This window comes from Strix aluco, chromosome 2 (assembly GCF_031877795.1).
Source record: "Strix aluco isolate bStrAlu1 chromosome 2, bStrAlu1.hap1, whole genome shotgun sequence".
Classification (NCBI taxonomy): Eukaryota; Metazoa; Chordata; class Aves; order Strigiformes; family Strigidae; genus Strix; species Strix aluco.
Genome location: NC_133932.1, coordinates 137,443,006 through 137,467,217, shown reverse-complemented (window position 1 = coordinate 137,467,217; position 24,212 = coordinate 137,443,006). Strand labels below are relative to the sequence as shown.

At 55.3% G+C, this 24,212-nt stretch overlaps 2 protein-coding genes across 5 annotated transcripts in view; both read left to right on the top strand.

Annotated features, from left to right (window-relative positions):
• Positions 1-16,252, top strand: part of NUP98 (nucleoporin 98 and 96 precursor) — a 43,086-nt gene extending 26,834 nt beyond the window's left edge. For 3 of the 4 annotated variants that reach the window (XM_074816604.1, XM_074816606.1, XM_074816605.1), the window contains 13 exons: positions 2,656-2,832; positions 4,228-4,381; positions 5,698-6,115; positions 7,479-7,708; positions 8,013-8,282; positions 8,873-9,030; positions 9,218-9,361; positions 10,439-10,581; positions 11,124-11,345; positions 12,260-12,501; positions 13,273-13,427; positions 13,908-14,019; positions 14,961-16,252. In XM_074816604.1, coding sequence (XP_074672705.1) covers positions 2,656-2,832; positions 4,228-4,381; positions 5,698-6,115; positions 7,479-7,708; positions 8,013-8,282; positions 8,873-9,030; positions 9,218-9,361; positions 10,439-10,581; positions 11,124-11,345; positions 12,260-12,501; positions 13,273-13,427; positions 13,908-14,019; positions 14,961-15,160 — 2,625 coding nt within the window. In that variant the 3' untranslated portion in view covers positions 15,161-16,252. Of the gene's footprint in view, positions 1-2,655; positions 2,833-4,227; positions 4,382-5,697; positions 6,116-7,478; positions 7,709-8,012; positions 8,283-8,872; positions 9,031-9,217; positions 9,362-10,438; positions 10,582-11,123; positions 11,346-11,599; positions 11,862-12,259; positions 12,502-13,272; positions 13,428-13,907; positions 14,020-14,960 lie in introns of those variants that run through there. The other variant, XR_012622194.1, reaches the window with a different exon arrangement.
• A 1,013-nt stretch (positions 16,253-17,265) lies between these two features.
• LOC141920077 (neuronal acetylcholine receptor subunit alpha-10-like) lies at positions 17,266-20,938 on the top strand. Its single transcript, XM_074816760.1, has 7 exons — positions 17,266-17,347; positions 17,392-17,578; positions 17,625-17,884; positions 18,170-18,315; positions 19,086-19,240; positions 19,539-20,071; positions 20,217-20,938. The coding sequence occupies exons 1-7, from the start codon at positions 17,266-17,268 to the stop codon at positions 20,699-20,701; spliced, it is 1,848 nt and encodes a 615-aa protein (XP_074672861.1). The 3' UTR covers positions 20,702-20,938.
• Positions 20,939-24,212: the final 3,274 nt, after the last annotated feature.

Sequence of the window (24,212 nt, the reverse complement as noted above, 5' to 3'; positions counted from 1 at the left end):
GTCTGTTCCTAGTGTTGGGAGACAGAACAAACCACACTTCATCACTGCTTGTGCAAAACAACAGTTTCATGACTGTTGTGGTAGGACGATACTAAATAACTGAGAATTGGTTTTAATCTTACGTAGTCTGCGAGCTAGTTATAACCACTGCAGAAGTGGCTCTGTGTGAGCCATTCCAGCCCCACCGCTTTGGGTCGGAGGGCCTGAAGCGAAGGTCTGGCGGCAGCAGTTCACTGAAACACCTTTCGGTAGAGCCAGCGGCGCGAGTCCTGACCCCCACTGACAGCACAGTCCACTGTTGGTGCAGAAGGTTCTCCTGTAGCCACAGCTGAGGTGAGCTGCCACCTCTCCTACGGATTCTGCTTCGGCAGGACCCCGCATAGCGCACCGCTGCTGCTTTATTGCTCCTCCTGCCTCAACCGGCTAATTAAAACTTGCCAGTTTATCCCACTCTCGTAAGGTAGATGGCTGAAGTATTTGCATTTTGAGCTGAACGCGTGGCTGTTGAACAGCCTCGCCTGTCTGTACCGCTTCCCAGTTTCCCTTCTTGTTCAGATTACTGGGGACCAGAGCTGATGTTTTAAGCAGTCAAAAATATTGGGAATATGTGTCACTTATTCAGACCTGTCTTACAGATTCAAAAGTAGTTGGCAAAACCTTGCCCGGGTTAATTAACCTCTTTGACTTGCATACCGTTAACTAAGGTTTTTGTTTCTGAAAATAGGAAAAACATCAGCTTCGTTGCCCAAACCCCTGAGAAACAACATAGCATGGCTTAAAAGCTTGCCAAACTCTTGGCATGTAAAGCATCTGAAAATAACATTATTTAGTCTGTAGGAAGCATTTAGGATCTAGAGTTGAGGTGTTTTTCTTCCCTCACTAGCTTGAATATTAATGAATTTATTAATGTTGCAAGGTCCCCGGGAAATAGTTACACCAGGGACCTGGCTGCATTAAAGCACAATGAAGGGAGTAGTGAAACTTTTGTGTTTCTAACCATATTTTGACTTGTAAATCTGTTCCACATACTGCTGGCATGCTCAGATACCGCCAGCTAATGCTCCTGCCGTGTCTGCCGTTAAGTTCTATCTTTACAGAACCCCCAGTCTAATTTTATCTGCCTCATCGGATAACCTTCATCGCGTTTCTTGGCAGATTCTAATGAGCTAAGAAGCAGCCATTTGAATATGCTCTTAAATTCCTCAGCATGATTTCCAGTGACCTGTCTGCCGCGGTTTCCTTGCTCATATATTTGCATCGCTCCAGAGTGTTGCTTCAGCAGTCTGTTCGTGGTTGCTTCTGGAAGCCGCGTGAGCTCTAAGCATGAATTTTTCACAGGATGCTCATATCTAAGCAACAGGCACTGGTTAGTCTGGTGCACGACCAGCGTGTGCTGGTTTGGGATTTGACCCCCTTGGGAACCACCCCAAGGCCATTCCGCTAACGTGGCCTGGGCCAGTTCCTCTCGGACCAAGTGCCTTTTTTCACCTGGCCTGTGAGCTGCACAATACCAGCAAGGACTGGCCCCCTCCAGGGTTTTTTGTCCTGTCAGACAGTTCCTGACACCCGGTTGAGTGGCTCACGGCGTGCTTGGTGCCACTGAGGGGGCTCCCCACTGTCCCTGCGGTCGGCGAGCTGGGCGGAGGGGGCATGAGGACAGCAGCCAGAGTTCATTTCTGATGTCTGCTCCTTGGTTGTGCCAGCTGAAGGTTTTCTGGCCCTGCCTGGAGTGTGACTCCAAGTTGTCCAGAGCGATGAAAGGTGCGCAGAGGTCACCTCCAGCTCATCGCAGAGGTGATGCCCTGTGATTGCCTTCAGAAAACTCATCAAGCTGATTCTTCCTCCTGCCTTGGACTAGCAGTAGAGTTGTGAAATTGAGCTGCAGATTGGGAGAGAACTACTGTATTTAACTTTTGAACTGCTCACATGCTAGCAATAAGTAGAATATCATTGGAAAATCCCTACAATTTTCCAGTCCAATGTCAGTTATGTCCTGGTTTAAAATATAAAAAAAAATAGTTTGACACATGCGTGTGCGTGCACACACCCTCTGTGACAGTCTTATGTGATCTTGAAGGGACTCAAGTCTTAAAAACTTCTACTAAGTTCTCTGTGAAATATAGACTCGATGTTTTTAACTTGTGCTACCTCACAGTTGGGGAGACAAAGCAGGTATTACAGTGACTCATCTGCTCACCAGCACCAGTGGTACCACAGTTAATGCTGGAGAATTGCTGCTTTTAAACTGGTTTCTCAGTCGTCTTAAAACATCCGAGGCACAGGAAACTTTGTGTAATAGCATCTTGAGTGAGAAGGGGAGGAAGGCAGAATGCACAAAACTCTTCCTTTTTGTTGGTCGTATGCGAAGTGGAAAGCTGAAGAATAGTTTCTTAAACTGAATGGCAGAACTCTGTAAACTTCAGGAGGGCGTCCCTAAACCGTGACTTCTCCTTCGCTTTAACTTGCACTGTTACAACTCTGAAGAAAGCGGGAGTAGGTTATAGATACTCATCCCTAAACTTAATGTGGAGTCTTGACACAAGCAAGGGAGTACTCCGCTTCGTTTGCAGGTGATTGTTGAAACTTCCAATACTCTTTCTCGGGGAACTGTTGCAATGTGGTGTTGTCTGACGTGGCCTCTGCCTGTGTCCACAGAGCCCGGAAGTGGAGCAGCTGGGCAGGGTGGTGGAACTGGACAGCGACATGGCGGACATCACCCAGGAGCCTCCCCAGGACTTTGCTGTGGAGGAGAGCACGGTAGAAGAGCAGGAGGCAGTGCCTGCCTCCACTCACATCGCGTCGACCCTGGGGATTAACCCCCACGTCTTACAGGTGAGGCTCCTGCAGTTTCCCTTCCCTTTCGGAGAGGAACATGAGCCAGCAGTGTGCCTGGGTGGCTAAGAAAGCCAACGGCATCCTGGCTTGGATCAGCAATAGTGTGACCAGCAGAAGCAGGGAGGTGATAGTCCCCCTGTGCTCTGCACTGGTGAGGCCGCACCTGGAGGGTTGTGTCCAGTTTTGGGCACCTCAATACGAGAGAGATCTCGAGGGGCTGGAGCGAGTGCAGAGGAGGGCAACGAGGCTGGGGAAGGGCCTGGAGAATAAATCCTGTGAGGAGAGATTGAAGGAGCTGGGACTGTTCAGTGTGAGGAGGAGAAGGCTGAGGGGAGACCTCATCACTCTCTACAGCTCCCTGAAAGGACGTTGTAGAGAGGTTGGTGCTGGTCTCTTCTCCCAGGGAATTAGTGACAGAACAAGAGGGAACGGCTTTAAACTGCAACAGGGGAGGTTCAGACTGGGCATGAGGAAAAAATGTTTCCCAGCAAGAGTGGTCAGAGAGTGGAATAGGCTGCCCAGGGAGGGGGTGGAGTCCCCATCCCTGGGTGTGTTTAAGGGCCGTTTGGATGAGCTGTGGGGGGATGTGGGGTAGGGGAGAACTTTGTAGAGTCGGGCTGAGGGTTGGACTCGATGATCCCGAGGGGCTTTTCCAACCTGAATGATTCTGTGATTCTGTGACTCGGTAAAGTTTATCACTAACTTCTCAGTTTACCTCCCCAAATGTATTTGTATCCAACTTGTACTAAACTATACATTGCACCTGTAGTGTGATTCAGACTTACTTCGGACTCCTGTGTGTCTGTGGTAAACAGCCAAGAAAAGCTTCATGCAGAAATGAAAGTCATCTTAAGGCTAGACTTCAGTTCTCCAGATTCTGAAGGGTGGGCAACATGATAAGCTAAACTACTACCCAGCCAGGACCAGCTAAAGTACTGCCCTGCCTCAGGACCAGCTTGTGGCAACCAGGGTCATGACTGGAGGTTTGGTGATTTTATTTGTCGACAGGATGGTACCTGGAACACTTGCGGGCTTCTGCCTGTGTTTTTGATTTGTAAGGAAAAAATAGTGGAGTTATTACTTAAGCTGAAAAACAAGTAGATAGAGCTAAGATATAAGAAAACATGATTATTTTAGGACTTCACACCCATCCTAACAAGTACTGTGACACTGATTTAACGAGTAGTGTGTAGAAGGCTTATCAGCTGACGAGCTTGCCTTCGGTTCCCGACTGCGTGCCTTCGCTGTTACTTGAAATATCGGTGGCTTCGTTTGGTCACGTGCAGCACGTAGAAGTTCTCTTGGTTGGGAAAGGAGCTGATGAGATCAGCTACCTGCTGCTGTGAGTGATCGATTGCTAACGAGCAGGCTTGGCTTCCCACCTTTGTTTAGATTATGAAAGCTTCCTTGCTTGCTGATGAAGATGATCTGGATTTGATCCTGGATTGTTATGGTGGGAAGCAACCTGTGAAGATGGATACTTCTCAAGAGATCTGTTCGCCGAGGCTCCCTATTTCAAAATCACAAGGACAGAAAAGATACTCAGGTATTGTGAGAAACCACATTTTGCTTGAAGAAAGAGTTTAATGCTGATATTAACAGGCAAAATGCCATCACTGGCTGAACATATGGCAGAACAGTTGGGTACTGGGGTGGGTTAGCTTTGGCCAGCAGCCAGGTGCCCACCCAGCCACTCTCTCACCCTCCTCAACAGGATGGGGGGAGAAAATTGGATGAGAAATGGGTTGAGATTAAAACAGGGAGATTGGTTTGCTTGTGACAGTAACTGGTAAGCAGTCTTGACCTGACTAAAATGAATTTATTGCCAGTTAAAATAGTTCTGGGTAGTGAGAAACAAAGACAAAACAACACTTCCCTACCCTGCCCCCCTGCCCTTTCCCAGGCTCAACTTCCCTGTTCCTGACTCTTCAATCTCCTCCTGCCCATTCCAGGGGGGTGTCAGGGATGGGGAAGGGGGGCTGTGGCCAGCCCATAGCAGCTCCTCTCTGCCACTTCTCCTTCCCCACACTTTTATTTCCTCTGTTCCAGCAGGCACCCTGTCCCGAGGGCTGTGGGGGCAATACCTGCTCTGATGCCTGGAGCACCTCCTTCCCTCCTTCTCTGACCTTGGTGCTTCCACTCCTGTTTTCTTTTGTTTTTTTCCCTGCCTGTGTGGCATTTTCTGCCCTTCAAGATCTCACAGAGGCACCATCAGCTTTGCAGATTGGTTCAGGGCTACCACAAGTTCCCCTGATGGGCTCAGCTGTGGCCTGTGCTGGGTCTGGTGTGGACACCAGCTGTGTCCTGCACAAGGCAGCCTCTGGCCTGTTCTCACACCTGTGGCCCCCCCACTACCAAAACCTCGCCATTTACACCCAATACATCTACTAACTGGTGATGTCAGTAGGAATAATACCTCTTACAGCAAGTATGGAGTTACTTCCTGAATTAAATGGGCAGACCTGAGATATCTCTGTGGGGACAGTTTCAGGCCTGTTTGTGTTAGTAGCAAACAGCATCTGCTTTCCCCATGAGATGCTTCTGTTCCACTGGTTTAACTATGCCAATATCTGTTAAATTAGTCCCTTCTTTGGAAACTGCAGGTTTTGGGGTGAGGCTGTACTGTTCTTGGTGTAATACCACATGCTTATGTTTGGATAATGCAAAGCAGGCTGTGCACGGTGGGCTTTGCAGTTCTCGGTACTGCAAGTAATCCCACTTAGCTATGCCTTACCATCACAAACCGGCAAATGTTTTCCCTGGCTGCTCAAGAAGTACTGAAATACCTTAGAAATACCAGAAACGTACTGAAAAGTGACTACCCCCATCACTTAAAACGTTCTTCCTGCTTCTTCCCTCTAGTTGGTGGGCTGCTGCAATCCAAATTTGCTAACATCATTTTCCAGTCACCGAGTGCTACTCTGCAAGATTTGAAGGGACCGAGGACTTTGAGCAGCCCCCCCGCTGCCCCTTGGTCGGCGATTTCTCCGTTAGCGCCCGCGTTCCCCGTGCCACCGGCGGTGCCTGAGGTACAGATGAAAACTGTTGGTGTCCGCAGGCAGCAGGGGCTGGTACCCCTGGAGAAGTCCATCACCTACAGAAAGGGGAAGCTGCTGATGGACATGGCGCTCTTCATGGGGCGCTCGTTTCGTGTCGGTTGGGGACCCAACTGGACTCTTGTCAATTGTGGAGATCGGCTGAGTAGATCAAGTGAAATGGAAGATCTTCAGTGTGAGTCGGTGGAATATGGATTCCTGCCAGTGCCTGTTGTTCCAAAATCGTGAGTAGTGGTTTCCTTTGGGATGGTTCTGACATACTCTCTCCATTTCTGACAGAATTGTAGGTCGATAATCCTTCTGATTTGCACAAGTGGTGCAAGATGTGTGACCAGCAGAAGCAGGGAGGTGACAGTCCCCCTGTGCTCTGCACTGGTGAGGCCACACCTGGAGTGTTGTGTCCAGTTTTGGGCACCTCAATCCGAGAGAGATCTCGAGGGGCTGGAGCGAGTGCAGAGGAGGGCAACGAGCTGGGGAAGGGCCTGGAGAATAAATCCTGTGAGGAGAGATTGAAGGAGCTGGGACTGTTCAGTGTGAGGAGGAGAAGGTGAGGGGAGACCTCATCACTCTCTACAGCTCCCTGAAAGGACGTTGTAGAGAGGTTGGTGCTGGTCTCTTCTCCCAGGGAATTAGTGACAGAACAAGAGGGAACGGCTTTAAACTGCAACAGGGGAGGTTCAGACTGGGCATGAGGAAAAAATGTTTCCCAGCAAGAGTGGTCAGAGAGTGGAATAGGCTGCCCAGGGAGGGGGTGGAGTCCCCATCCCTGGGTGTGTTTAAGGGCCGTTTGGATGAGCTGTGGGGGGATGTGGGGTAGGGGAGAACTTTGTAGAGTTGGGCTGAGGGTTGGACTTGATGATCCCGAGGGGCTTTTCCAACCTGAATGATTCTGTGATTCTAAGATTATGTTAGTTGTGAAGATTTCCTTCAGGTTGGTACTTTACAAAAAATCTGTATCTCAAAGACCTGGAATACCGGAGTAGTCATTTTCTTAACAAGGCAATAGCACCATCGTCCAGCAAAAGGTTAAAGAGAAAGTTCAAAATTGTCCAGGAAACATCTAATCTGCCACTGATTCTCCCTGAGGATATCTGCCTTAGCTAAGAAATTACTTGTTTAACATCTGAATTCTCAGATACCTTCAGTTCTGCTTGTCTGTAAAGCAGCACATGGGCCTTCTCTGGGCTGTGGAACTCCTACCTGAACTGGGCTGGAGCGTAACTACAGATGTTCTCCCCTTTCAGTCTTCCAAAAGGCTTGTTGGGTCGATGTTCTCCAGCATACCTGGTTTGCTGGCAGATTGAGGCACTCTCACAAACGCGCTGGGCTGTGGTAAGGTGTGCTAATTGCCTTTTGAGAGCTTGAAGCACTGGGTGGAATGAGGTTTATGTGCCAAAGTCTGATTTTTTTCAGTCCCAGACTGCATAGGCAGGTTTTTCGTATGTCACTGTTGACCTTGGATCACACTGTCATGGTGTTAATTAGGACAGGCTGCACAATGCAGCCGCTCAGTGATGGCTGCAGCTCACTTGCGTGGAGAACAGTTCAGAACATGACTACCTTTTTTGATGATCTTTTTTTCTCCAGGCTCTCGGAATCCTCTTTCAAGGTTCATGTGGAGAAGCTGAGCTTAGAACAACGGAAGATGGACCGACGCAAAGAGCTGTACCTCATCCCTCTGGAGATAAAGCTGAAACACAGCACTGTCCATATGGATGAGCACTGTCCTCTCCTGGCGCCCAACCCAGGAGTTTCTGCCATCCACAACTACGCTGACTGGGTTAGGAAGGCAGCCGAGGATCCCGCTGGGACCGAGAGTGAGTATGGAATAACTCGTTTCACAATGGGGATAATCTGGAAAACTGCCGAGTTCAGATGAATTCCAAGTTGCATCTGAGCGGTGAAGTGGGAATAAAACAGAAAAACTGACTGTACCTCAGCGTTCTTTCTGAAAGCATAAACATGGTTGGTGGCATCTGGGGGCTCGCTGACTTCCCGCATCAACTGGTGACTGTGGGATATCCTTTAAGATATCCTACAAGGTTGCGCTCGTAATCTTCCATGAGTCCTCTCTAAATATTCTTCTGTACATTTCCCCTCCTGATGACTCTGTCCTGACAGCTGTTGTGAAACACTGGTGCTTGGCATGGACTTTATGTGAAGCGATTTGGGGGAACTTGAAGGAGTTAGAAGCCAGCTTGGAGGAGCCCAGCGAATACATCCTGGCCCTGGAGCGCAGGAAAGCCTTCTCTCGCTGGCTGTCGGAGACGGCGGCGGCACGGATTGAGGAGGAGGTCTCTCTGTCCCGCCACGGCAATCACGTGGAGGCTGTGTTCAGCTGCCTTACTGGGAAGAGAATCGGTGAAGCTTGCAGGCTGGCGCAGCAGTCAGGTAAGATGCTTAAATCTCTCGGCTTTTTGGGAGAGGGAGACACATGAAGAGAATTTAAACTTTGAGAGCCGATAGTAACCGACCACTCTGTGGAGTTTTCCCTCGTCAGACAGGGGTTAAGGTGGGGGCTCTCTGCTCCCTGCCTGAGTCACACTTGCCTGTCAGCTCTCCTCTTAGGAAGCGATGCTGTGTTGCATTTGGAACTGTTTTTTTTGTGTCTCCTTTGGATGGTTTTTAATTGGCTGTTATTCTTAATTGAGCTCCTGTTAAGCTACTTCATGTTTGTTTTAAAACTGTACGTTTCCAGAGCCTAATGGCTACTTGCATCTTGGTCTTTTATGTCACCTCAAATCTTAAAACTTCTCTGTTCATTTGTGTCCTTTGGGGAGTCTGTCCTTCCCATTCCTTTGCTTTCCCCCCCCATCCCCATTCTAGTAGGTGCATGAGTGCTTTATTTGATAAGAAATTGTGCACAAAACCCCGTGGTGCAGCTGTAGGCTGATGGGAGGGTGCCCCACGACTCGGGAGGAGGTAGCTGTGGCCCTGCTTGGTGGGAGGATTTGCCTGACACTCTGCTGTCTCCTGTGCAGGCGACCACAGGCTCGCTCTGCTCCTGGCCCAGCTGGCCGGTAGCCAGCCCCTCCGGGACCTCCTCACCATGCAGCTGGTGGACTGGCACAGGCTGCAGGCGGACTGCTTCATCCAGGAGGAGAGGCTGCGCATCTTCGCTCTGCTTGCTGGGAAGCCGGTGAGTTCTGTCACTCAGCTGTTCTGTCTTCCCCTTCCTGACAGCAGCACGCTCGAGCTCTAACACTCCACCACAGCACGTGCTACGCAGCAGGAAAGGTGTACAGGACCTGTCTGTTTTATTAAATAACCTTGCGCTGTTGTATCGTGTGATAAATTTAACTAAACTTGGTGATTTGTTTCTTCAGGTGTGGCATTTATCAGAGAGAGTAAGTGTCAACGTGTGCTCGCTGCTGGACTGGAAGCGTTGCATGGCTGTCCACCTCTGGTACCTGCTTCCTCCCACAGCTTCCATTTCCAAAGCACTTGCCATGTACGAGTCAGCGTTTCAGGTAGGTCGGTCATGCCTGGGTGAAGGGAGATCTTACTCGGTGCCACCGACTGTCCCATGCTGCCCCGAGACCTCTGTGAGCAGCCAGGGATCGCTGCGGAGGTGCCGAGCGTGGAATTGCATACGGGTTTGTTATTTCAGTTGTCGTAGCATCAGATTCCGTCCCTGGCTTTAAGGATGAGCTTTTCAGCAGCGCAGTTTGATAGGAATGCTCCTTCCCCTGCTGGAATTGGGAGTAAAGCACTGGGGTTGAACTTGCTGGTAATTCTGGTCACTTGAGCAGCTTGGGCCCTGCTCTTCAGGGGTGCTTCAGGGTGTTCCAGTAGCGACTTACTTGAAGCGACTTACATGAGCCAGCAGTGTGCCCAGGTGGCCAAGAAGGCCAATGGCATCCTGGCTTGTATCAGCACTAGCGTGGCCAGCAGGGACAGGGAAGGGATCTTACCCCTGGACTCAGCACTGGTGAGGCCGCCCCTCAATTCCTGGAGGAAAAGCAGCTCCGGCTCGTTTCCAGAACTCTCCGTAGGAGGGCTGAGAAGGAAATCAGCAGGATGCGGAATGCTCTTCCAAACCCAGATCTGTGAAAATCCCAAGAGGATTTTGGTGACCCCCGAGTGGTTAGGTGGTGTGAAAGACAATAGTTCTGCAGTTCAGCGCCCTGGAAAACGGTTCTTGTCGACTCGGTGCGTTCCGTGCCGCTCGCTTGGGCTGTCCAGGCTCTGCTTAGCCCCAGAGGGAGCGAGAGCTTGCAGGGCTGCGCTGTGCTTCCATCCCTCGGCTCACGTATGGTTTTCCAGCTGTAAAATCATTCAGGAAACATGCTGTGTGTATGGGAGAGCTGACTATACCTCCACGTGGCAGCTTTCAAGAGCTCAGTGGGGGATGAAACGAAGCCTGCTGAAGCATTCTGGGTTTAGTTTTTTTCTTTTTAGGGTTCATGTTAGTAAGTTTTAACTGCAGTGCAGTAGGATGCACCACGTTGGAGCAGAAAGCGTGCTGCTGAGCCTGCCGAGCTGGGTGGGATTCAGATCTGTCCAGAGCACTGGCTTTAAACTTGCTCTTCAAATTATTTCTTTAGAACACACCGGAGTGTGAAAAATACGCCTGCTGTCCTCTGCCTCCTTACCTAGAAGATTCTGGTTGTGTAACTGAAGACGACGATAACGCAGGAAGACCTTTGAGAGACGTCTGTTTCCATTTGTTAAAACTCTACAGTGACAGGTAAATGGGTAAATAGTTCAAAGACGACTTAGAAAAGCCCTGATCAGTCAGTGACTTGTTGAATTCACAATCCAGGGGCATGAAATCAGCTTCAGTGTTTACCAAACCACTTGCAGTAGCCAAAAATCTGCCTTGTGTGGACACTCATGGTGACGCTGTCACTGCTGGCAATGGTACAGATGATGAAACTTAAGCTTTGGAGCGTGTTTGTGGTTTTATTTCCTTACGTGTTTTCTGTGTCTGAAGAGCGCCGTAATCTTGCTTCACCGTAGTTGCCTTTGAGGCACTGAGGAATCTGCAAGAAGAACACATACAAAAGAAAAGATTGTGACAGTCTGGCTGCAGACCTAAGAGCAAAAGGATTTTAGCAGTTACTCCTATCTTTTTAAAACAACCAAGCAAACAAAAAAACCCAAAACCCCACATAAATCACATACATGGAATAACTGGAGGTGGGTGAAGGGCAAGAGCTAAGCAGCACCGATTTCTGATTTTATGTGGACACAATTAGCTCTTTCTGTTACAAATCTCTTTCCCTACAGGCACTATGATCTTGACCAGCTGCTCGATCCCAGGAGCATAACGTCTGACCCTCTGGACTATCGCCTCAGCTGGCACCTGTGGGAGGTGCTCAGGGCCCTGAATTACACCCATCTCTTCAAGCAGAGTCAGGGCGTGCTCAACGCCAGCTACGCCGCCCAGCTGGAGAGCGAAGGCCTTTGGGAATGGGCTGTCTTTATACTGCTGCACGAGCCTCACACGCAGTGAGTAAAAGATTGTATTTTCCTTGAAAATAATGCGATTGCTGCTTTATGGACCTGCTGCGTAGACCGTAACTGTCACGGCTTCTCTCACCTTGAATTGGAACTGCGTGGCTGGAGAACTTCATGCCATGAGTGAAAATTGTGTGCTAGGATTACAAAGGGGCATGAATAATTCTGCTTAGTTAAATGTCTTGGTAGATGTTGAATCGGGTTGTATTGTAATGAATGACTGTAACTCCTGAACTGTGCCACAGAAGCAGATCTCCTCGTCGTTTTGATACCCGGTGGCCGCGTGGCTCGTCTCCGGCTCAGTGAGCTCGCCACGTTCAGGAACGTGTCCTGAAAACATCATTAAAGCAAAATATCGTCAGTGTTCCCACTGGAGCTGAACAGATGGAAGTGTGTTTGAGAGGAAAGCTTGGGAATCGCCAAAACGCGCATTCGGCTTCTGTTGTGAAATACAGACTTCACAAAGAGTTGTTTTAAACTTGTGAATCGTACATCTTCTGTGCAGAGGTGTCTCCTGCTGTTAATGTTGACAGCCACCATTAACACATGGAAATAGAATTTTTTCCAACCGATAACTTCAAGTAGAGCCTGTATATTGCTTCTAGGGGCCTGGCTTATACTTAGATGTTTTTAAGCTTAGAATATTTAAGATCTTACAGAACACTGGTGATGGGTTTTCTTAGTGGTTAACCTGTACTGAAGGAATTCAGCTGATTTTAGAGCTTTCCTTAACGTCCTACAGTAGGGCTGTTGGCGGCATGGCGAGGCTGGCGCTTGCTACGCCCGTGCCTCCCCCGTGGCCAAAAAATACAGTGCAGCCCTCAGCTGCTGGTATCGAAGTGTCTTCTGATGGAGGGATGTGAAGGATTGCTTGCTGGGGTAACGCCTCGTCCTCTCTTCCCCAGCACACGGGAGAAAGCAGTGCGGGAGCTCCTAAACCGGCACTGCGCGCTCGCCGAGACCCCCGAGTCCTGGGCCAAGGAGACGTTCCTGACGCAAAGGCTCTGCGTCCCCCCGGAGTGGATTCATGAAGCAAAGGCGGTTCGAGCGAGGATGGAGGGTGACAAGCATAAAGAAGCCCTCTTCTTGTTCAAGGCTGGGCACTGGAACCAGTGTCACAAGCTGGTTGTCAGGCACTTAGCCTCAGGTGAGTCTGCTCTCCTGATTTGTTTTATTCTCCTCCGAACGGCGCACACAGCTGCAGCCAGAGCAGATGTCGCTGGGTGTTTGGTGACAGGAAGGGGTAGGGCTGTGCTGCTAGCAAGGGGGTTAGAGTGGCTGGCTGTTCCACAACAGCTCTTGCTTGCTGCCTGGCGTGATAACTCCCTGAGAGGAGGGTGCAGAGAGGGGGGATGAGTCTCTTGAGCCAAGGAACCAGCGGCAGGCCAAGAGGGAATGGCCTCAAGCTGCGCCAGGGCAGGGTCAGACTGGCTCTTCGGAAGGATTTCTTTGCAGAAGGGGTTGTTGGGCGTTGGAATGGGCTGCCCAGGGCAGGGGGGGAGTCCCCATCCCTGGAGGGGTTGAAGAGTCGGGCTGACCCAGCGCTGAGGGATCTGGTGGAGTTGGGAACGGTCAGGGTGAGGTTCATGGTTGGACTGGAGGAGCTTCAAGGGCTTTTCCAACCTCCATGATTCTGGGATTCTGTGATGGTTCTTCACTGCAGCCGCATGAGAAGGGCTCAGCCTCTGCACATCCCCCTTCCTGGGCCAGAGGTGCCTCAGGGAGCGAGGGCAGCAGTGGCGTTCTCGCAGCCCCCATCCTGTGGGTGCCCCTGCTCCAGGGAATGGGGTGCCCTTACACTGGTGGGGTCAGGGAGTTACAAAACTACCCGAGAGTGTAGTCCCTCGGTTGCTTTTTCTTTAACAATGACTTGTAAGAAACTTTTCTGCTCTGTTACTGATGTGCTTGTTCTCTCTAGATGCTATTATTAATGAAAACTACAAGTACCTGAAAGGATTCCTGGAAGATCTTGCTCTTCCAGAGCGTAGTGCACTCATCCAGGACTGGGAGGTGGCAGGGCTGGTCTACCTGGATTACATCCGTGTTATTGAGATGCTCGATAGGATTCAGCAGGTAACAAACTAAAACAGTTGTGGGTTGTTTTTTTTCCCTACAGTTTGGAAGCTCACAGGGAGTCTCGCTTTTGGAACAACCTTTTACTCGCTGCTCAGTGCCCTTTGGCGTTTCCCTTTGGCAGACGCTGGCAAACAGAATATGGTGCATCTCTGAAAAGACAGAGGTTTGGTGATGCTGTCCAGATCAGGTGTGGGCTCTGTCCTGCAGATGGGCTCTCTGGAGCATGACGGGTTAGTGAAGGAGAAGAAACACGATCAGCGGTTAACTAGCTAGTTAGCGGGGAGTCTGCCTGTCAGTCCCCTCTAGTTGAGTTCCAGAATTCCCATTTCCCCCACTCCAAGTGGTAACTTTAAGCAGGTTTTAGTGTAGACCGCCTTCTCTTGGATGGATTTGGTTTAGAGCACGCTCGGCCGTCCGCCGGCGGTTCTGCTGAACCTTTGGGTGACGCGGAGGCTGATTTTTCTTCTTTGCTTCCAGCTGGATTGTTCCACCTACGAGCTGGAGCGGTTACATACCAAAGTGACGTCGCTGTGCAACAGGATAGAGCAGATCCAGTGCCACAGCGCCAAGGACCGCCTGGCTCAGTCGGGTACGGTGACACGGGGACACTGATAGCCAGCAGCCCCCTGGGGACGCTGGTTTTACAGCCTCACCCCGCCCCTGCGGGCTGTCGGTGTGGCTGTTCCTCAGCCTGTGGGATGGGGAGGCTGTGGGTGGGGAGGTGAGCCGGGGGCTGCTCCAGTACTTACCCTGCCTGCAGCTCTGCCAGGCAAGCTCCTGTCCTTGCTCCCGAGGAATTTCCCCTTGAATCGCTGATAAACTCACTCCAATTTCTGTGAAAAACAAAAAAAATCCTGCCACACTCACTCCTGTGCTTGCTCCCAAGAAATTTCCCTTTGAATTGCTCCTAAATTCACCCCAAATTCTGTGAAAAGTGAAAAAAGAATCCTGCCAGGCGAGCTGCCATCCTTGCTCCTGCGCTCGCTCCTGTGGAATTTCCCCTTGAATTGCTGCTAAATTCACCCCAAATTCTGCAGTAAACAAAAAAAAATTCTGCCAGGTGAGCTCCTGTGCTGGCTCCGGTTGAATTTCCCCTTGAATCGCTGCTAAATGAACCCCAAATACTGCAAAAAAATAAATCCTGCCACGCTCGCTCCTGCGCTTGCTCCCAAGAAACTTCCTCTTGAATTGCTGATAAATTCACCCCAAATTTTGTGAAAAATGAAAAAGAATTCTGCCAGGTGAGCTCCTGTCCTCGCTCTTGCGGAATTTCCCCTTGAATCGCTGCTAAATTCACCCCAAATTCTGCAAAAAAAAAAATCCTGCCACACTCACTCCTGCGGAATTTCCTCTTGAATTGCTGCCAAATTCACCCCAAATTCTGTGATAAATGAAAAAAAGTCCTGCCACGCTCACTCCTGTGCTCGACTTTCCCCTTGAATCACTGCTGAATTCACCCCCGATCCTGCCGTACCCGAAACCGAGCTGTGCCGCCGCCGACGCTCCCTTTTCTCCTTTCTCTCCCCGCAGACATGGCCAAGCGCGTGGCCAACCTGCTGCGCGTGGTGCTGAGCCTGCAGCCCCTGGCCGAGGCCACCCCCGACCCCCAGCGCGTGCCCCTGCGCCTGCTGGCCCCCCACATCGGGCGCTTGCCCATGCCCGAGGACTACGCCTTGGAGGAGCTGCGCGGCCTCACCCAGTCCTACCTGCGCGAGCTGATCACGCACTGAGCGCCCATCCTTCCACCGAGGGACAGGTTTTGGTTTTTTTTCCACCCTTCGTTAACCCTTTCCCTTGTCTGGAGGACGAACCACCTCTCTGGCCGCACAGGTTTTTCTGTTGAAGTTTTTTAAAAAAAAAAAATTTATTCCGTGGGCTGACGCAGGATTTTTTTTTTTTGTGTAACCTGGGGGAGCGGTGAGACACGTTGGACCTTCCTGCCTGGCGCCGTGCCCCACCCAGCGCTTTCTAGAACCGAGAAAGCCCATCCTGCCCATCCTGCCTGCCCAGAGCTGCTACCTGGGGAGGGGGCAGGTCCTTCCCCTCCCGCGGTGGCGGCGCCGAGGACATTTCAATGAATTCTGGGATGGTTCCATGGGCAGATCCCCCCTCACCGCGCACCCCACCTGACCACGAGTGGGCTTTGAGCAGGGCTTTGTGGTGAAAATGTGCTGGGGGGGGTGTGGGGAGGGAGGGAAAAAAACCCCTTTCGGAAGCGTCTTTTCATCTTGGTAAGTGGGGAGCCCGCTGCGGCGTTTTGCTTCTCTGTCTCCTGAAGCGAAGCTCCTCGGGGCAGGTGACACCCTCCCCGCTGGCCCTGCTGCGCTCTGGGGCTCCGGGTTTCTGCTGGGAGGGGGCAAATTCTGCGCCGAAAGTGGGGGAAAAAAAAAAACCACCAAAAGTGATCACACACCCCCCCAACTCCGTTGACATCAAGCAGAGCCGCTGTCCCCCCCAGGACCATCCTGCCCGTGACCCCCCAGCCGCCTCCCTGTGCTCCGCTGTGTCCAGCCTCTACTCTTGCTCTGTTTAGAAACCGACTATTTTTGGAAGAAGAAGAAGAAAAAAAAAAGACACAAAACCAAACCTGTCTGTCGGTCTGCTCTGATTTCAGGGTTACTGCAGCGGCCCCTCCTGCCACGGCTCGCAGTAGCCAGCGGCTTCCAGCCCGCCTGGTGCTGCTTTGTGTTGGCTCACCGAAGGTCTTGATGCATGAGGGTTATATAAAGGTTTTTATTAAAAAAAAAATATAAATAAATGATCTAGATTATTTTCCTGTCTTTTTGAAAACAATAAATAAAATGTTTATAGTATTCTCACTGTTTCCTTTGCTTTTTACGCAGGATTTCTGGTTGGGAGCCCCGTGGCTGTGTCTCGTGGCTCTTACTGGTTAGACTGGGTTTAAGCAGACTTAAAGGATGGGCTGAGCCAGGAAGACCCTTTGGGAAGGCTGCGGCACCCAGGGAAGCTTCCTTTGGAGCTGTGGAAGAAAGTGGGAACAGCAGGAAGAAAAGCGGAGAAGGAGGGGGGGAGCTTGTGGGGAGCCCCAGCCTGGTGCTGGGCACCTCCTGTGGTGTGAGGGAGAGGAGGGGGTGGAGGCCGGGGGGGTGCTGAGAGGGGATGGTCGTGGCTTGGAACAGGGATTTCTGGAAAGGGGAGGGGTGAGCTGGGGTCCAGCTTCATGGCAAAGGGTGAGAAGCACTTTTCTGTGCAACACAGAACGGCTTCAGGCTGAAAACTGGTGGGGGGTGGTGTCCAGAAATGGGTTAAATAAACCACAGACGATTATCCTGGGCTGGGCACAAATCCACACCCCAAGGTGGGGCGACAGCGGGTGCCCGGCCCTCGCTTCTGGAGAGGGGGCTGGGGGGGTCCTGCCCCCCAGTGAGGGGCACGAAGCAGCAGCAGTAGGTGGCCCCGGGCGTGCGGCGCGGTGCGGGGAGCCAGGGCAGCCCGGCTGCGCCTCTTCCATTACCCTAATTGCGTCTCTGCAAACCCAGCTGCTGCCCTGAGCCGAGGCTGGGACACGGGGCCGGGGATCAATAATTCACCACCTGGAAACAAAACCTCCAGCCTTAAAACCTATCAGCGCCTTGCTTGGCATCTGCTGCCAGGGATCAGTGTGGGAAAGGTGCCAGGGAGGGGCCGGGGGGGAGCGGGAGTCAGTGGCCTCTCCCACGGTCGGAGCTGGGGAGACGCTTCTGCACCCCTGCGGCAGGGACCTCTGCCACTTGCTGCTTCGTCTCCTGGGTCATGTCCCTTAACCTCCCAGGATTTGTCCACAATGGGAATAATCTTCCCTTTCCTTGCTCTTTAACTGAGACCGGAGACCGGGATGTCCGGCACCACGGTCCCTCCGCCCTGGGCCCCACAGCATCCGCCCTCAGCTCTTCCCACCACCCCCTGCCAAGGCCTCAGTAGGCTTCAGCGCCCCCCACGTCTCCCTGATTTCCACCCTGAGGTTTCCTTTTCCAGCTTGCTCTGAGCCAGGATCGTGGGGAGCAACCCCCAAACCCTGCAGCCCCCCAAGCCCTGAGGCACCTGGAGACGGTGGTTTCCAGAGCACGAAGCCGCTGGCGGCTCCAGGCAGGCAGAAGCTCCAACAACGCGGCGAGGAGCGACCTCGTCCCTGCCTGCTCCAGCCCACGGCACGGTCCTTGTCACCACCCAAACCCCGTCCCCGCCCCCTGCCAGGTCCCAGCTGGAGACCCTCCATCCTCCCCCCCACCACCACCTCCACCACCACAGGGCTCGCTGCACCGAGACCGTCGGTCCCTGGGGGGGGCCCTGTCCCCCCCCGCCGTGTCCCAGCCCTGACGTCACCCTGGCGCTCGCAGGCAGCACGGCCCCCCCCGTGTCCCCCGAGATCTGCACGGGGCGGGAGCGCGGCGGGATGAAGCCCGGAGCTGGCCCTCTGCTCACCCTCTGCCTCGCCGGCTGCCTCCTGGCCCCGGGTAAGCGGCGGAGGGGGTGGCGAGGGGTGCTGACCGCCCCCCCTCACCCTGGGCCCGGGGAGAGGGTCCCCCGAGCCCTGCGAGCAGCGGCAGCCCCGCACATCGGGCAGCCCTGAGTGGGGGACGGGGTCGGAGGGGTTGGGGAGCTCGGGCTGGTGGCGAGGAGGGACGGGGGTCCCCGCATGCTCCCCTAACCCCGCTCAGCTGGTTCCTGGGGGTCTCTAGGGAGGGGTCTGGCTGCACCCTCAGCTGCAGCCCCTCCAGCCCCGCTCTGGGTCCCTGCAGGCTGCCAGGGGGCTCAGGGCAGATTCGCCTACAAGCTGCTCCACGACCTCTTTGCCAACTACTCCAGCGCCCTGCGGCCCGTGGAGGATACAGAGCGGGCGCTCAACGTCACCCTCCAGGTCACCCTCTCCCAGATCATCGACATGGTGAGTGCCACTGGCACTGGCGGCCCAGTTCGGCCAAACTGGGACCCTCCCCGTCACACACCTGGCCATGGCTTAGCGGGGCTCTGCTCTCCCACAGCGGGTCCTGCTCATCCCTCGAAACTAGCCAGGACCCCTCAAAACCAGCCCAGCTCCCCTCGGGTCAGCTCAGACCACTTGAAGACAGCTCAGGCCCCCCCAAAACCAGCAGAGCCCCCCTGCAGCGTGGGCTTGCATGAGGGAACTGGGGGGTTTAGTCTGGAGAAGAGGAGGCTGAGGGGAGACCTCATGGCCCTCTCCAACTCCCTGAGAGGAGGGTGCAGAGAGGGGGGATGAGTCTCTTGAGCCAAGGACCCAGCGGCAGGCCAAGAGGGAATGGCCTCAAGCTGCGCCAGGGCAGGGTCAGACTGGCTCTTAGGAAGGATTTCTTTGCAGAAGGGGTTGTTGGGCGTTGGAATGGGCTGCCCAGGGCAGGGGGGGAGTCCCCGTCCCTGGAGGGGTTGAAGAGTCGGGCTGACCCAGCGCTGAGGGATCTGGTGGAGTTGGGAACGGTCAGGGTGAGGTTCATGGTTGGACTGGAGGAGCTTCAAGGGCTTTTCCAGCCTTGGTGGTTCTGGGATTCTGTGACTCAGATCTCTCCACCCCCACCCCAAAAGCAGCACCCTTGAAGGCAGCTCAGCCCCTCCAGAACCCTCGCAGAGTGTTGGGGACTGACGGGGGGGTGTGGGTGGCACCAGGGTCTGTCCCCTGCACCCACCCGCTGCCCTCGGCAGGACGAGAGGAACCAGGTCCTCACCACCTACCTGTGGGTCCGCCAGGCCTGGCTGGACGCCCACCTCGCCTGGGACAAGGACACCTACGGCGGCATCGACAGCATCCGCATCCCCAGCAGCTACGTCTGGCGGCCGGACATCATCCTCTACAACAAGTGGGTTGTGCTGGACCCCCCACCCCCTCCCGCCCCCAACGGCTCCCGGAGCTGGGAGGGCTCAGGCTGGGACTGGGGAGGGGCTGCACGGGAGGTATTTCCAACCTTGGGGCTGCACGGGGCGGGTCCCAGTGTGGGTGATGAGGGTGGGGGGGGCCAGCACCACCGAGCCCACACTTTGGGGGGCAGGGTGATGCAGGGAGGGGACACAGCGTTGGGGGCAGGCGCTTGGCCCTGCAAAGCCCTGGCCCACGTGGGGCTCGGGGCCATCCCGGCCCTACGGCCGTCCCTCCCCCAGCGCTGACGACCGCTTCGGTGGCTCAATGGAGACCAACGTGGTGCTGCGCTCTGACGGGCTCATCATGTGGGACTCGCCTGCCATCACCAAGAGCTCCTGCAAGGTGGACGTCTCCTACTTCCCCTTTGACGGGCAGCGCTGCCGCCTCACCTTCGGCTCCTGGACCTACAACGGGAACCAGATTGACCTCCACAACCGCCTGGACACCGCGGACCTGACGGATTTCGTGGAGAACGTGGAGTGGGAGGTGCTGGGCATGCCGGCCACGAGGAACGTCATCACCTACGGCTGCTGCTCCGAGCCCTACCCTGATGTCACCTACACCCTGCTCCTCCGCCGCCGCGCCTCCTTCTACATCTTCAACCTGCTCCTGCCCTGCATCATGGTCTCCTTCCTGGCGCCGCTCGGCTTCTACCTGCCAGCCGACTCGGGGGAGAAGGTCTCACTGGGGGTGACGGTGTTGCTGGCCCTCACCGTCTTCCAGCTGTTGGTGGCAGAGAGCATGCCGCCCTCGGAGAGCGTCCCGCTCATCGGTGAGCCTCGACAGCACCCAGAACCCTCCCATGGGACCCACGAGGGGATGGATGGGCAGCACCCATGCGAGGGTGGCTGCGGCGTGGGGAGGGGAGGGTGGGGGTCTCTACCCCTTCGCAGCATCCCTGTCCGTTGCCCACGCAGGGAAGTACTACATCGCCACCATGACCATGATCACGGCCTCAACCGCGTTGACAATCTTCATCATGAACGTCCACCACTGCGGCCCGGGGGCCCGGCCCGTGCCCCCCTGGGCCAGGCGGCTCATCCTGCACCACATGGCCCGGCTCTGCTGTGTCTACGAGGTGGGCGAGAGCTGCAAGAGCCCCCGGCGGGCTCTGGGCGAGCGGGCAGACGGAGGGGACGCTGCAGGGCTGGGGGAGAGCCCTGGCGAGGGGGAAGTGGGTGCTGAGGCCAGAGGTTGTCCCCGGGACCGCTGCCTGTGCCACCACGATGGGCTGCTGAGGAACGTTGGCTACATTGCCGGCTGCTTCCGACGCCACCGAGCCGCCCAGCGCCGGACCGGCGAGTGGAAGAAGGTGGCCAAGGTGATGGACCGCTTCTTCATGTGGGTCTTCTTCCTCATGGTCTTCCTCATGAGCGTGCTGGTCCTGGGCCAAGCTGCCTGACGGCCCCCTGGACGCATCACCCTGATGCACCCACTGCCCACAACCCCCCCGCCCGCTCTGGGGACGATGGTGGCCATGGGTGTCCCACGAGAGTGGCTCGTCCCTGGCCCCCCCATAGCTGCAGGGTGGGAGCTCCACCAGCACCAGGCAAGAGGAACCTGACAGCGGGACCGCCACCCCAGCCAGGGCCACATCATCCCATTCCACGTCCCACCCAAGAAACCCAACAAAAACCAAATAAACCCTGGACTGTGTCCTCCCTCTCCTGCCGGAGGGCTGGGGAGGTTGCGGGGTGTCACTGCCCTGAGGGCTGGCGGGATCCTTCCATGAATGGGGCTGTGCCCAGCCCTTGTGGCGCCATCTGGAGCTCTGCAGCGGGGGGGGGGGGGGGGGGGGGGGGGGGGGGGGGGGGGGGGGGGGGAGTGGGCAGAGCATTTCCCGCGAGGATTGGTGCAGCTCAGGGGGGTTTCCCATCCCCCAAAACAAAGCCCTGTGGCACCCCGAGTTCTAGCTGCTGCTCCCGGGGGTGCCGGTCCCTGTCTGGCCCCGCTCCGTGTCCCCCCAGCATCTGCTGCCCTGCCCAGCCAGAGAGACGCTCCGCTGCATGGTACCTGGGGGCATATAGCTGGTGAGGGCATAGCAGGGGGTCGGCCCCTGACCCGCAGAGGGGGTCAGGAGGCAGGGCGCAGGCAGGCACAGTCCCTGCCTGCTCTGGCAGGAGCAGCTCTGGGCCAAGCAAACGTCCCCCTCGTGGTGCTTACGGACGCGGGGCCGGACCAAGGGGACGAAGCCCCGGGGGAGCTGGGAGCCAGGACCTGGGGGAGACCCGGCAGAGGAGGGGGGGGTCAGCAAGGGACCCAAAGGGGAGGTTTGGCAAAGGGACGGGGAGAAGACGCGTCAAGGTCTGGGTGGAAGAACCACGGCACCAGGGATGGAGAAAAGATCATTTTAATTTTTTATGATATCAGGGAGGTTCCCAGCCTTACACCCCCGTCTGCTGTCTCTGGGGTGCCCGTTGCTCCTCTGGGACCAGCGTTGTCACCTCGGGGGCTTGGGGAAGCAGCAGCAGCAGCAGGACTGTAAGCACTGTTACCAGCAGGCCTTGAGACACTGTGGTGGTTTAGCCCCTGCCGGGGTCTGAGACCACGCGGCCACGCTCTTCCCCCAAAAAGGGAGTGAAATACAAAGCCCCGAGGCTGAGGTAAGGAGAGGTTTAATACGACAGTGCAACAGCAACATAAAAGTAATAGTGATAACAATGAACAGAGCAAAATATCTACCAATACAGCAGTGAGAGGATGGGTTGTACAAAACCACGCGCTCCGCTCTCTCGCGCCAGGATGTCACATCCGCATGGTGTATGAATAGCCGGGATAGAGGTCCCCCGCACTGCTAGGGAAACTTAACCCTATCCTGACTACACCTCCAGAGCCGGGCACTCCTGTCCGGTGCCACGTTGTTCCTGCTGATCTTGTCCCAATCCACAGCCTCGTCTGTGTCCAGGAGCCCCCGTGGCAGCTCCACTCTCTGCCCATTGAGCCACATTTTGGCTCCTGGCCGCAGCAGCTTCGCCTCCACGTCCCTGCAGGTGGGGGGCTGGATGCCCTCCTTGGGGAGGGTCTCATCGCCGCCCGCTGTTGCGACCAGCCCGATTGTCCTCGGGGCACTCCGGGATGCAGAAGCAGCTGTCCCCTGATGAAATGGAGCCACTCGTTGAGGAGTGAATCCAATGCGGCAGATACAAGCGCTGCCTGGGTGGGACACAGAAGAAGCTGTCCAAGGAAATGGAGCTGGACATCAAGGGGGGGCTTGAGGAGTACATCCTCCTGGGTAGCCGCTGCCACAGGTCGCCCGTGCTTGGCGCCTTCGCGATGGCACTGCAGAGGAGCAGAGGGAAGTGAACCTGCTGCACCCCACCGGCCCCTCTGGCAGGACAGGCAGGGCACGGGCTGAGGGGCTGGGACAGGATCTGGGGTCTCCCCCGGCACTCACCATGTCTCCAGGGTCGGTGCGGGCTCCTTCATTCCTCTCTTTGTTGGTGGAGAAGCCGCCCAGGAAGGAGATGGAGTTTGCTCAGGCCTGCCGTGGGGTGTCGGCTGTTTGCAGGGTGCTCGGGGCCGCGACCGCTCAGCACTTGGCTTCTGCCTCTGGGCTTTCGCTCTCCTTCTGCAACGTTTCTCCTTTTTCCTCATCCCCTGCAGGACCCCAAGAGCTGGGTGAGACGGGAGCAGCTCTCAGGCCCACACCACAGCCCCCACCACCACCCCACAGCATCCCACCCCCCCAGCACAGTGCGGTGCAGCGTCACCTACCCAGAAGCTCTTGGCCCTCGACACAGTATTGCTCAGGACGAGCAAGCAGGTTGAGCATCAGTAGCGGGAGCCTCTGGGCCAGGGTGGGCCCCTTGCCACGTGCCATGACTGAGGCCCAGTGCGACTGTGGCCTTCTATATTGGGGCAGGCGGGCGGACCCCCCTTTGTGACATCACAGGGTGGGCAGAGCCCCCTTTGTGATATCACAGGGCGGGCACAGCCCCCCTTTGTAACATCACAGGGTGGGCAGAGCCCCCTTTGTGACACCCGGCAGCCCCCCCTGCCACGCCCTTCCCCCTGTGAGGGGCTCAGGAGGAGCTGGAGTGTCCCCCTCGAAATCAGGGACCCCTGTGTCGGCACGGCACGCTTGGAGGCTCAGAGCCAAACCGCTCAGGTCCCCGGGGCCAACGTAGCTGAGAGACCCCGTAGCTGAGGCCAGGCCCCGGCGCGTTGGGACGTGGCGCTTTCTGCCTGCCTGCGTGTAACGCCCGAGATCCACGTAGGAACCTTCACGGGACCATTTTTGTGTCCCGTCCCAATGCGGGGGGAGCGAGTAGCGGGGCGTTGCCCGCCGATCCCTCTGTGCTTCCATACTTGCCATTTACTGATCAGCACTGGCCAAAGGAACGACTGCATCCGCTCCAGCTGAGGGACCTCTGACTCTTGTGCCACAGCGACGGCGGCTCTTTTTCTGCCGCAAACTGAGGTTTGGGTGTTGAGTGCTGAAAGCTTGGATTTGTGAGCTCAAAGTCTCAAGAAAAGGGGGGAGCGCATGCCTGCTAGCCGATGGCTGCCAGCAGTTGGTGCTCATTGCTGTGAGGGGCCTCGGACAGGATTGTGCCCAAGGACGTCATTTTTGCAGCTCTGATGGGTCTTGATACTGGGCCTGGGGTCTCCATACTGGGCCTGGGGTTCTGTCACTGGGGCTGGAGTCCGGATAGTGGGGCTGGGGTCTTGCTCCTTGGGTGGGGCCCGATCCTGGTGCTGGGGAGCACCCACCAGAGCCAGGGGGTGGCAGCTGGATTGTGGGGCTGGATTTGGGGGTGGGGGTGCAGATTTTAGCGGGGGCTAGATGCTGGACTTGGGGGGGAGGATCCTGAACTGGGGGTTGGGTGCTGTGCTGTGGAGTGGGTGTTGGGCTCAGGGAGCCCCTCCCCCTTACTCCCCAGCCTGCCGTGAGCTCTTGGCTGGGGTATCCC

Bases quoted from the DNA above. Each gene is read 5' to 3' on its own strand.
- LOC141920077 (XM_074816760.1), top strand. From the start codon at position 17,266: ATGTCCGGCACCACGGTCCCTCCGCCCTGGGCCCCACAGCATCCGCCC. The intron at 17,579-17,624 runs GCACGGTCCTTG...GCCCCCTGCCAG, and splicing joins CCTGCCTGCTCCAGCCCACG to GTCCCAGCTGGAGACCCTCC. The intron at 17,885-18,169 runs GTAAGCGGCGGA...GGGTCCCTGCAG, and splicing joins CGGCTGCCTCCTGGCCCCGG to GCTGCCAGGGGGCTCAGGGC.